The sequence below is a fragment of the Callorhinus ursinus genome, unplaced genomic scaffold, assembly GCF_003265705.2.
Source record: "Callorhinus ursinus isolate GAN/ISIS: 27379988/994484 unplaced genomic scaffold, GSC_fseal_2.0 scaffold18, whole genome shotgun sequence".
Lineage (NCBI taxonomy): Eukaryota > Metazoa > Chordata > Mammalia > Carnivora > Otariidae > Callorhinus > Callorhinus ursinus.
Genome location: NW_027397080.1, coordinates 24698419 through 24708340, shown reverse-complemented (window position 1 = coordinate 24708340; position 9922 = coordinate 24698419). Strand labels below are relative to the sequence as shown.

The 9922-nt window shown below is 57.6% G+C and overlaps 1 protein-coding gene across 3 annotated transcripts in view; it reads left to right on the top strand.

The window, feature by feature from the left end:
- PADI1 (peptidyl arginine deiminase 1) overlaps window positions 1-9566 on the top strand; it is a 46689-nt gene extending 37123 nt beyond the window's left edge. For 2 of the 3 annotated variants that reach the window (XM_073903282.1, XM_025856553.2), the window contains exons 12-16: window positions 1587-1731; window positions 2514-2607; window positions 3634-3713; window positions 4510-4635; window positions 7461-9566. In XM_073903282.1, the coding sequence (XP_073759383.1) occupies window positions 1587-1731; window positions 2514-2607; window positions 3634-3713; window positions 4510-4635; window positions 7461-7694 (679 nt within the window). In that variant the 3' untranslated portion in view covers window positions 7695-9566. The remainder of the gene's footprint in view (window positions 1-1586; window positions 1732-2513; window positions 2608-3633; window positions 3714-4509; window positions 4636-7460) is intronic. The other variant, XM_073903283.1, reaches the window with a different exon arrangement.
- The last annotated feature ends 356 nt before the right edge of the window (window positions 9567-9922 follow it).

Below are 9922 nucleotides of genomic sequence, written 5' to 3'. Positions count from 1 at the left end.
TCTTTCTTTCTCCTTCCCTCCCTCTTTCTCTCTCTCTTTTTTTTTTTCTTTTTTAAGCTGGTGGCTTTTTTTTTTTTTAAGATTTTATCTATTCATGAGAGACAGAGAGAGAGAAGCAGAGGGAGAAGCAGGCTCCCAAGGAGCAGGGAGCCCGATGTGGGACTCGATCCCAGGACCCCGGGATCATGACCCGAGCCGAAGGCAGACGCTCAACCATCTGAGCCACCCAGGCGCCCTCTCTCTCTCTTTTTTGAGATTTTATTTATTTGAGAGAGAGAGAGAGAGGGTGGGGGGGAGGGGCAAAGTGAAAAGCAGACTTCCTGTTGAGCAGGGAGCCCACTGATCCCAGGACTCCGGGATCATGACCTGAGCTGAAGGCAAGAGGTTTAACTGACTAAGCCACCCAGGTGCCCCTGCCGCTAGAATTATTTAGATGAGGGAGGTGTGCGGGCCAGATGGTGGCAGAAGAGGAGGAGGAAAGGGCTGGATTGTGTTCTGCTTAAGGTAGAAGCACCAGATTCTATGCCAGCTGGGGAGCTTGTCCATGATACATCCTTAAGCCAGGCAAACAAAGTCAAGAAATGTGATCCTTTTTTGTATAACATATTGAAAAAAGAAGTCTCTTTCTCTCTGTGTGTTTGCACATGGTTACCCATGCTAGGGAAAGGTGGAAAGTGCCCAGAGTATATAAGACATCGTCTGACTTTGGACAAGTCCCCCCCCGCCCCCATTGAACTTGCTAGGCCTCAGCTGCCCCATCTGTGAAATAGGGCCATGGCCGTGCCTGAGACAGTGTCGAAATCCCCGAAGGCATAGGCAGCTGATGGTAAGGTCTCCTTCCACAGCTCTGGGACTCCAGCTCCCGAGACCTGCTCCCTAGTTTGGGCCACCTCAGCCCCTCCCTCTGCTAGTACAGGGTGGTTTGAAAATGCCCAGCGCTCATTTCAGGACCTGCTGAGGATTAGACAGTCTGTGTTGAGCACGAGGTGACTGAGGCAGTGGTTCTCTGGTGCACCAATCAGCCGAGGCGCTTGTTGAAATGCAGATCCCACATCCTCAGAGATGCCACGTTCTCAAAGACTCTGAGATGTGGAGGAGGTCAGGGCCCAGGAGCCCTGTGTTTAAATAAGCACCTGCCCCCACCAGAGTCTGACCCCCAGGTGGTCCAGGCCCCACACTTCGGGAAACACTGGGCTGAGGGACGGGCTGGCCAGCTCCTGGTCGTATTTGGAACCCGAGGCTGGGCATCTTCGGTAGAGATTTAACCTCTCTGAGTCCCGGGATGTGAGGTGAGCGTCTTTAGTTCCCTTTGGCAAGTGGAGCTCTCTTGTTTGACTCTTTTTAGCGAGGAGGAGCAAGCAGGGCCTTCCCGGCCTGGGGGGCGGATGCTTTGCGTGAGGAGGGGATGGACTCGTTGGGATGATAGTCAGGATGGACAGTGAGTTCCTGGAGGTGCCTGGGGGCTGGGGCCAGGAAGTGGGGACAAAAGGAGACCTGTTCAGAGGGATGTCGTGAGGCCTGGACAGGGGTGGGATGCCAGCTGACAGTAGGCATGAAGTGATCCTGTTCTCTCCCTCCTGGGCCAGGTCCGGTGGGAGGCGAATGGCCAAGGTCGTACGGGACTTCCTGCAGGCCCAGCAGGTGCAGGCGCCTGTGGAGCTCTACTCCGATTGGCTCTCTGTGGGCCACGTGGATGAGTTCCTGAGCTTTGTGCCCACCTCTGACCAAAAGGTGTGTCCCCTCTCCTCCTGCCTGAGCCACCCCTGCCCCTCCCCAACCTGATGGGAATGGTTAGAGCAAAGCCACCTGGAACCAGCTCACTGCCTGTGTCCGTAGGGAGCTCAGAGTCAGGGCACTCTGGGAACCAGATGGTGTTAATCGGGGGGGGGGCTTCCTGGAAGAGGTCAGAGCTCAGGTCAGGAGGGTACTGATTGGCTCTGCTACTCATATGCTCATTCTCACACTTGCTGGGTGTTTGCTTTGATCCAAACCTCTCAGCCTAGACCCAGGAATGACACAGATAATAATAATTGGTAACATTTAGCGAGCACCTACGATGTGCATGTGTTTTAATTCATTTAATCTTCCAACAATTCCATGAGGTGGGTACTATTATCATTGTCCCCATTTTATGGGTAGGAAAACTGAGGTCCAGAAGGGCAATTACAGGTAAGATTCAAACCCAGACAGAGGACTCGGGACCAACATTTAACCACTCAGCTCCACTGCTTTGCAGAGAGGGCCTCTTGCTCAGAGAGCAAGCAGCCTGGGAAGGGAGGCCGACCAGTGACCAGTGGCTGAGTTCCCCGGTAGACAAGGGCATCCAGGCAGAGAATGTCTTGGACAGAGGCCCGGGGGTGTGAAACAGCTTGGAGGATTAGGGGAATTGCAGAGAGTTCTCTATGGCTGGTAGGTGGGACCCACGTGTGGTCTGGCCCCTGAACTCGGGCCCCTCCTGAAGTTTGGGGTCTTCTGCAACCCATCCACTGAGGAATTCTCCCTCCCTCCGCTAGGGCTTCCGGCTGCTCTTGGCGAGCCCCAGCGCTTGCCTCAGACTATTCCAAGAGAAGAAAGAGGAGGGGTATGGGGAGGCCGCCCAGTTTGATGGTGAGTGCCAATGACCCAGTCCCCCTGTGGGGACCCTGCCCTCTCACTGCCAGCCCTGGGCTCCAGCGATGCCTTTCATGGCTAATACTCTATTTATAGGCCCTTTGCCTTGCTCAGATCCCTCCGCTCAGAGCTGGACATCACTAATTCTCCCTACACCCTCTCCTGGGAGCTGTCGGGCTGTCCCTTTCTTGGGCCCAGGCAGGGAAGCCAAGAGGCCAGTGGATTGTCCCAAGCACACGCAGGGGGTGACCTCCGCAGTAAGAGTGGGCGGCTCCTGGCCACATCCCAGGAGAGGAAAGCCCCCGGAAACAATGTGCACCCTACTGATCTTGTACCCTCCCCCTTAATCCCTTTCCCCAGAAGCTCAGAGAGGAGTGCCTGATCCAGGGCTATCCCCAGGATGCGGCAGGGCTCGAGGCTCAAGAGTGGGGTGGGGCGGTGGGTGAGAAGCCAGATGGGTGGTCAGGGCCCCTCTGTGGACCTGCCTCTGGGGATTGACAGACCATCCAAGGGCCTGGCTGGCCGCCTTGAGCCCCTCTCCCTTTCCACCACGGGTCTCCGTGTTCTCACCTGAGAAATGGAGCCCTGGAAGGGATGTGGCAGAGCTTCAAGACCTGGGTTCAAATCAAGATTGCGTTCCAAACCGCTCAGTGCCTCAGTTTCCTCTTCTCTGAGTTGGGGGTGATAATTAACCCACCCAGCATTGTTTTAAAGATTAAGCATAAATTTAGGAGGATGCCAGAGCATGGTGGGTGTTCAGTAATGGCAGCTGCCCTGTAATTACACAGCACTGAGCCAAGAGTCCCTTCCCGAGGAGCCTGTGCTCCATCCCCGGGATGTCCTTGCAGCCAGAGCCTGGGTCCCCGCAGGGTCTCCAGTCTCTGGCTTTCTCTGTCTGGTCATAGCTTCAGCCCCTGGCACTGAGGTGGGAGAAAAATCCTGGCCCAGATTCTGCCGCCCCAGGCCCGAGATGGCCCTGGGCAGTCCGCCCTGAGCCACTGTCCTGCCTTTGTTCCCTCGCAGGGTTAAGTCACCAGGTGAATAGAAGCATTAATGAGATGCTGGCGGACCGTAGTCTCAGGAGGGACAGTCTCTATGTACAGGTGAGGGCTCTTGGGGGCTCCCCCAGCTCCCAGGAGAAACAGCCCCAGGAATTGCTGGGGCAGGGGGCAGGGGCTCAGCCCCGGGCCTCTGACTGTCCTGGGGGCTGCTGAAACCTGTGGGTAGGGCCGCTGCCGTGGGAACCCACAGTCTGATGGAGGAGACACAGCAGTGCCCTCAGGGAGCTCCCAGTCTGATGAGGGAGATCTAGCTCTGAGGAAAGGACGAATTTCTGGGGGAAGCAGAGTGAGAGGAGACGTGGTGGAGAAATGGGGCCCCGTGTGGGAGAGGGGTGGGGCGGGTGGGCGTCAAGGGGATCAGACAAGAAGGCGGGCGGGGGCGGGGGGGGGGGCGGGGTGGCAGGGGTGGGAAGAGGTCTCTGGAAGGGGCGGGGCTAATGCCCGCCTCGGGCAGGGCGCAGGGCCTGGTGCGGAGCTGTGCTCAGTAAATGGAGGAGGCCCTTCCCTTCTCCTGAGTGGAGCTTGACCTGCTGAGGTGGATAGGGGTACAGGTCACTCCGTGGCTGGGGCAGTGCGGTGTAGGGGCAGGCACTTTTGGAAACAGAAACTGGGTCCAAATCCCAGCTCCGCTGCTTCCTAGCTCTGTGCCCTTGGGCAGGTCCCTTGAGCCTCAGTTTCCCTATCTGGGAGAGGCAGTGGCCCACAGCTGTTGGGAGGATCGAAGGAGCGCAAGGGTGCAGGGGGCTGTGCGCAGGGCCTGACACGCAGTTGGTGTTCAGCAAGTGATAGAGCTCCCTGGCTCCCTGGGTGCGCCCGCTGCCTCTCCCCCTGCCCCCAGAAATGCATCGACTGGAACCGGGAGGTGCTGAAGCGGGAGCTGGGCCTGACCGAGCGGGACATCGTGGACATCCCCCAGCTCTTCTCCCTGAAGGGCTCCTATGCAGAAGCCTTCTTCCCTGACATGGTGAGAGCGCAGAAGAAGGTCATTTCCTGTCCCTGGGGCCCGGCAGGGTCCGGAGGGGTGTCAGTTGAGGTTCCAGAGGAGAAGCACTTCCTGTCGTCCGAGGGCAGCCAGGCACAGAGCCTGGGCGGGGGGGGAAGCTTGCGGACCTCTTCAGCGTGTGTTTGCTTTTTGTGCACGTGTACAGCATCCCCATCAGTGGTTCTCAACCAGGGCGATTTTGCCCCCGAGGGCATTTTCTTACTGCTACGAGGATGGGGGGGACCTACTGGCATCTCGTGGGTGCATGCTGGGGTGCTGCTGAACCTCCTTCCGTGCACGGGGCAGCCCCGTAACTAAGGGCGTTTTTTTTTTTTTTCTCCCAAGTGGAAAAAGGAAGCATCTTTTGGTTTCAGTGTTTCAGGCTTCCTTCTCGGGGCCTCAGCTGTCTGCCGTGCCCTGCACCCTGGCCCCCCACTGGCTGCTCCCCAGTGTGGCTCCCCAGGCGAGCAGGCGGGCCCGCGGTGGCTGCCTCCCTGGCTGTCATTAAGTCAGGCGGCTGACAAGCAGATGCCCAGATGTGATCTCACCGGGGTGGCCTCTGGGAGGGGCCGGGTGATGCTATCAGCACAGCGCTGGCTGAACCATTAACACCTTGGGAAAGGATGACGGGGTGTTGGCAGCTTGTGGAGGGACTCCCCAGGATGGGGGACCTTCCCTTTTCAGCCCGGGGCCTTTCACTCGAATCCCTGTCACTGGGCAAGCCAAGGGGTTGGAGTGAATCCTGAGGGCCTGCCTGGGGGCATGTGTGTTTGGCAGGGCTTCCCCGCCAGGATTTTCACTCACACCTGACACCTCACTGAGGGGTCCTGGCAGAGACCTCTAAGGCAGGGCTTCATGACCTTGGCTCTACTGATGTTTGGGCCTGAATCCTTTGTTGTGGGGGCCAGGCTGTGTTTCGTGGGATGGCTGCAGCATCCCTGTCTCCTACCCACGAGATGCCCCTGTAAGTACCACTCCTCTCACCTCGCCAACCAGAATGTCCGGGGAGCAAAACCACCCTGGCTGAGAACCACTCTTCTAAGGCAGTGCTGTCTCTTAGAACTTTCTCGGATGATGGAAATGTTCTGTGTCTGCACAGCATGGGAGCCACCAAGCCACACGTGGCTACTGAGCACTTAAAATGTGGCTAGTGTGGCTGAGGAATGAACCTTTTACTTTACTTTAATTTTCAACAGCCACATGTGGCCAGTGGCTGCCATATTGGTCAGGGAAACACTAAGGAGCACCCAGGCTCTGGTTCTGGCTGAAGTCCCATGACTTTGGCCAGTCCTCTTTTGGAAGCCCCCACCCCAACACGCACCCCTCTGTGAGAATCTCTAAGCTTTGGTCCAGACCCTGCTAAAGGAGCCCAGGATGTCCTAACTGGAAGAGCCCCATAGGGAACACTCACTTAACCCCCTCATCTGTCAGTTGGGGAAACAGGACCTCCGAGTGGAGTGGTTGACTTGCCTGAAGTCACCCAGCAAGTGCAGAGCCTCCAGCCTCCTGAGTTCTCCTCTCCTCTCCCGGCCCTCTATCCCTCCACCTGCCCCACTTCCACCCAGCACATTCTGGCCCCTTAGTGGGCAATGGGGTAGCTCGGGGCCAAGGCCATGGGACTGACCCCAGAGGACCCTCCAGCTTCATGTTGGTCCCAGCAGTGCTTGGCCCTGCAGGGCAGACTTGAGGATGAGGGGCCACGGCATATGGAGAATGTGAGAGCGCGGAGTCCAGGGCAGCCCACCCCACGCTGAGAGGACCCAGCAGCACCCTCAGGATGGCAGGTCCAGAGAGTCCCCTTTGAACACCAAGGACAGCTCCTCTGGCCATCGATATGGGACCGAGGTTTTCTCTGAGACCCTTCCATACCCTGCCCTGGGGAAACTTTCCTTCCCCAGGGTTAGGGCCCTCAGCCAGGGGAGCAGAAGTGCCTCTGGAGAGTAAGATGCCCCCAAGGGCTCCTAGCCCCCTCCTCCAACTCCGCTACAGACTCCAGTAGAATATAAAGAGCATAACTCTGGTCATGAGTTAGCTCCACATCAAATTTTAGTCACTCCATTCTCTCTCTCTCTCTTTTTAAAGTTTTTATTTATTTATTCATGAGAGACAGAGAGAGAGAGGCAGAGGGAGAAGCAGGCTCCCCGCGGAGCAGGGAGCCCGATGTGGGACTCGATCCCAGGACCCCGGGATCACGACCTGAGCCGAAGGCAGATGCTTAACCTACTGAGCCACCCAGGCGCCCTCGTCTCTCTGTTCTCTGATTGTGTGGCCTGGATTCTGTTACTTAACCTTCCCCAGCCACTGACTCAGAGGGAGGCTGTGAGGTTCAGTGATGATGTATCTGGCAGATGGGATGTTCAATAAACCGTAACACTTATCAGGCATTCCAGGGGTGGTTGAGAAAGCTGTGCACTGTGCAAGCGCACCACACCTATAAGGACATTCACACCATGGACCTTGTAGATATTTGTTGTACAAAGTTTCTGGCAAATGATGGCAAAATCTGGCTCTAACTAAATTGTTAGAATATGACAATATTCTGATAGATGGAAGAAAGTATTGGAGGAATACTTTCATTCATATAAAGGAGCCATGTATGTTCCCTGTCAGCCCTACTTGGTATTAATCCTCTCTTGCAACCACGAATCCATTTCTTCTCACCAAAGACCCTAGTTTTTGAGCAAGTGCCAGTCCTCATGGCCCAGGGATGCTGACGAGGATGGGACATAAATGGGGACAGGGCCCCCGAAATGTGTAGAGGATCCCTGGGGCAGCAAGCCTTCCCTCTTGCCTTCTGTCTTCTACAGGTCAACATGGTGGTCTTAGGCAAGTACCTGGGCATCCCCAAGCCCTTCGGACCCATCATCAACGGCCGCTGCTGCCTGGAGGAGAAGGTGCGGTCCCTGCTGGAGCCGCTGGGCCTCCACTGTATCTTCATCGACGACTATTTGTCCTACCACGAGCTGCTTGGGGAGATCCACTGTGGCACCAATGTGCGCCGGAAGCCCTTCTCCTTCAAGTGGTGGCACATGGTGCCCTGAGCCTGCCTCCACCCGCCGTCTCCTCTTCCCACCTGCCAGGGAGCCCCGCCAGGGTGAGGGCAAGGAACCTCCACCCGGCCTCCATCCTCTTAGGGGAGCCTCGGGCGCTTCTTCCCGAGTGCCTGCAAACGTGCTGGCCACTGCAGGCCTGGGGATACGGCGGTGGGCATCACACACCCTCACCTCTGGAGTGGCCTCCCTGGCCCGAGGAGGATTGTTTTCATTCCTCCCTCCCTCTTCCTGACCCAACACTCCCAGAGGTTCTGGAAAAGGGCAATGGTCTTAACCTATTCACGGCCGGCCGTGCATGGTCACGGCAGGCGCCCCACTTTGAGTAGCTTCCCCTCTCTTCTGATATTCCTTTCATGTCGGCACCAGGAATGGGACCCAGAGGGCCTGGGCTCCCGGGTGGGGGCCTGGGCCTAGGGAACCTGTGGTTCTCGGAAGAGCAGGAGCAGGGAGGTGAGGCACCCCCCTTTTCTCTACCAGCTGTCCTCTCCTGCAGGCGACCCTCAAGCGTGACCTCCTGGTACCCCTCAGCCACATTTATAGAGGCAAGTAGGGATAGGAAAACCCAGCATCTGAGGGCCTGTTTTAAAAAGAAAAGGCAACAAAACCCCTTTAATACCTGACTCCATCCTCAGCAGGGTGCTTGTTACCTGGTTAGAAAGCCTTTAATTATGAGTACTGGCTGCTTCCGGCCCCCAAACGCTGTGAGGCCAGAGAGAGGCCTCAGGGGGGCACACAGAGGCAGGCTGGCAGGAGGCCAGGGTGGCGCAGGAAGCCGAGGCCTGAGGACGAGCCGTGAGGCTTGCCCTCCGTGTCCTATGTCCCCACTTTGGATTTTGGACTCTGGATGCGAAGCGGGGGCTGGCCGTTCCAGATGTCACAGGGGGCAGGGGCCCAGATGTTAGGAGAGGGTGGGGGGGGCCATTAGGTTATCTCTGAAGGTGGGGTTTAATTTCCTTTAATTGTCTTTAATTATTCCCCTTGGCCCTGCAGGCAGTGGAAGGGAAGGCTCGCCCAGTCCCTCTCGGCAGCCTGGAGACCCTGCACGCAGCCTGGGTTTCCCCTGTTGAGTCAACCCCGTGCCAGGCCTATCCCCCTCCTGCCCCCCCCCTCCAGAGGGGAGAAGAGAGCTGCCAGGGGGGCTGGGGACTGGTTAAGGCTGGCCCCGGGGGAGGCCACCGGGATGTGCACGGGCAGGCAGGCTTGGCCAGTGCCGGGCGAGAGGTGGTCTCTGCCTCAGGCAGGCACGGGAACAGGGGAGCCAGCCTGCCCCCTCCCTGCCACTGCCTCTGGGGCCATCCAGGTGGCTCTCAGCCCCGGGCCTCCACCAGCGGGGTTCTCAGTGGCCCCTGGTACGACGGCGACTGGGCCAGCCAGCCACTGTTAAACTCTGTGAACCATGGAACACTTAGCAATCAGAAACTTCCATGGAAAACGGACATCTGAAGCAGATGAAACAGAACTGCTCCGGTTTAAGATGGCAAGGGTTGTGTGTCTGGGCTCTCCTCTTTCAGAAGACTCTGGGGACCCCATTTGCAAGCCCCTGGTCTAAACTTTGCACTTTCTGCTCATAACTATGACCCAGCCTAGACCGAGCCAAGGCGAGAAGGGAAGCTCTTCCGGGGCCAAGGGCCTGCAGCCGGTGTTGAGATTCCCCAGGGAAAGGCTATCGGGGGAGGGCAATGGGCGTTGCAGAGGGAGAAGGAGGGTGGGGAGCAGGCCGTCTAGAGCTGCCCTGAGTGTGGGAAGCTCTGGAATTGCTGCTAGAGTTGTCAGAGGGCCCTGATGTCCCCTCTGAGGATGTTCCGGGTGACTGATCACCTCCTACTTGATTAATAAAAATGTCAACATGCATTTCTTCAAGTGGCTGCCTCCTCAGCTTCTGTTTGTTGGGCTGGAGGGAGGAGGGAGGAGTGAGGGGGGCCCTCCTTCCAGTTCCACCCACCATGCCCCAGCTCCTTGGCTCAACTTCTGCCGGCCATGGGCAGCTCCTACCTGGCTGGGAGAGCCCCCAGGGCCAGTGCCTGGCAGGCAGGCAGGCTGATTCAGCAGGATGGCTGGCACAGGCGCATAGCTCTGCCCCGCTGAGATGGATATCAGGGGATAGGTAGGTCCTACCACTTCCTTCCCGGGGCTATCTATCTCTTCCATCTCTCAGATGCAGGTGGGCTGGGCCCTATTGGCAGAGGTAGGAGATTCTCCAGTGGGACTTGTGCCCA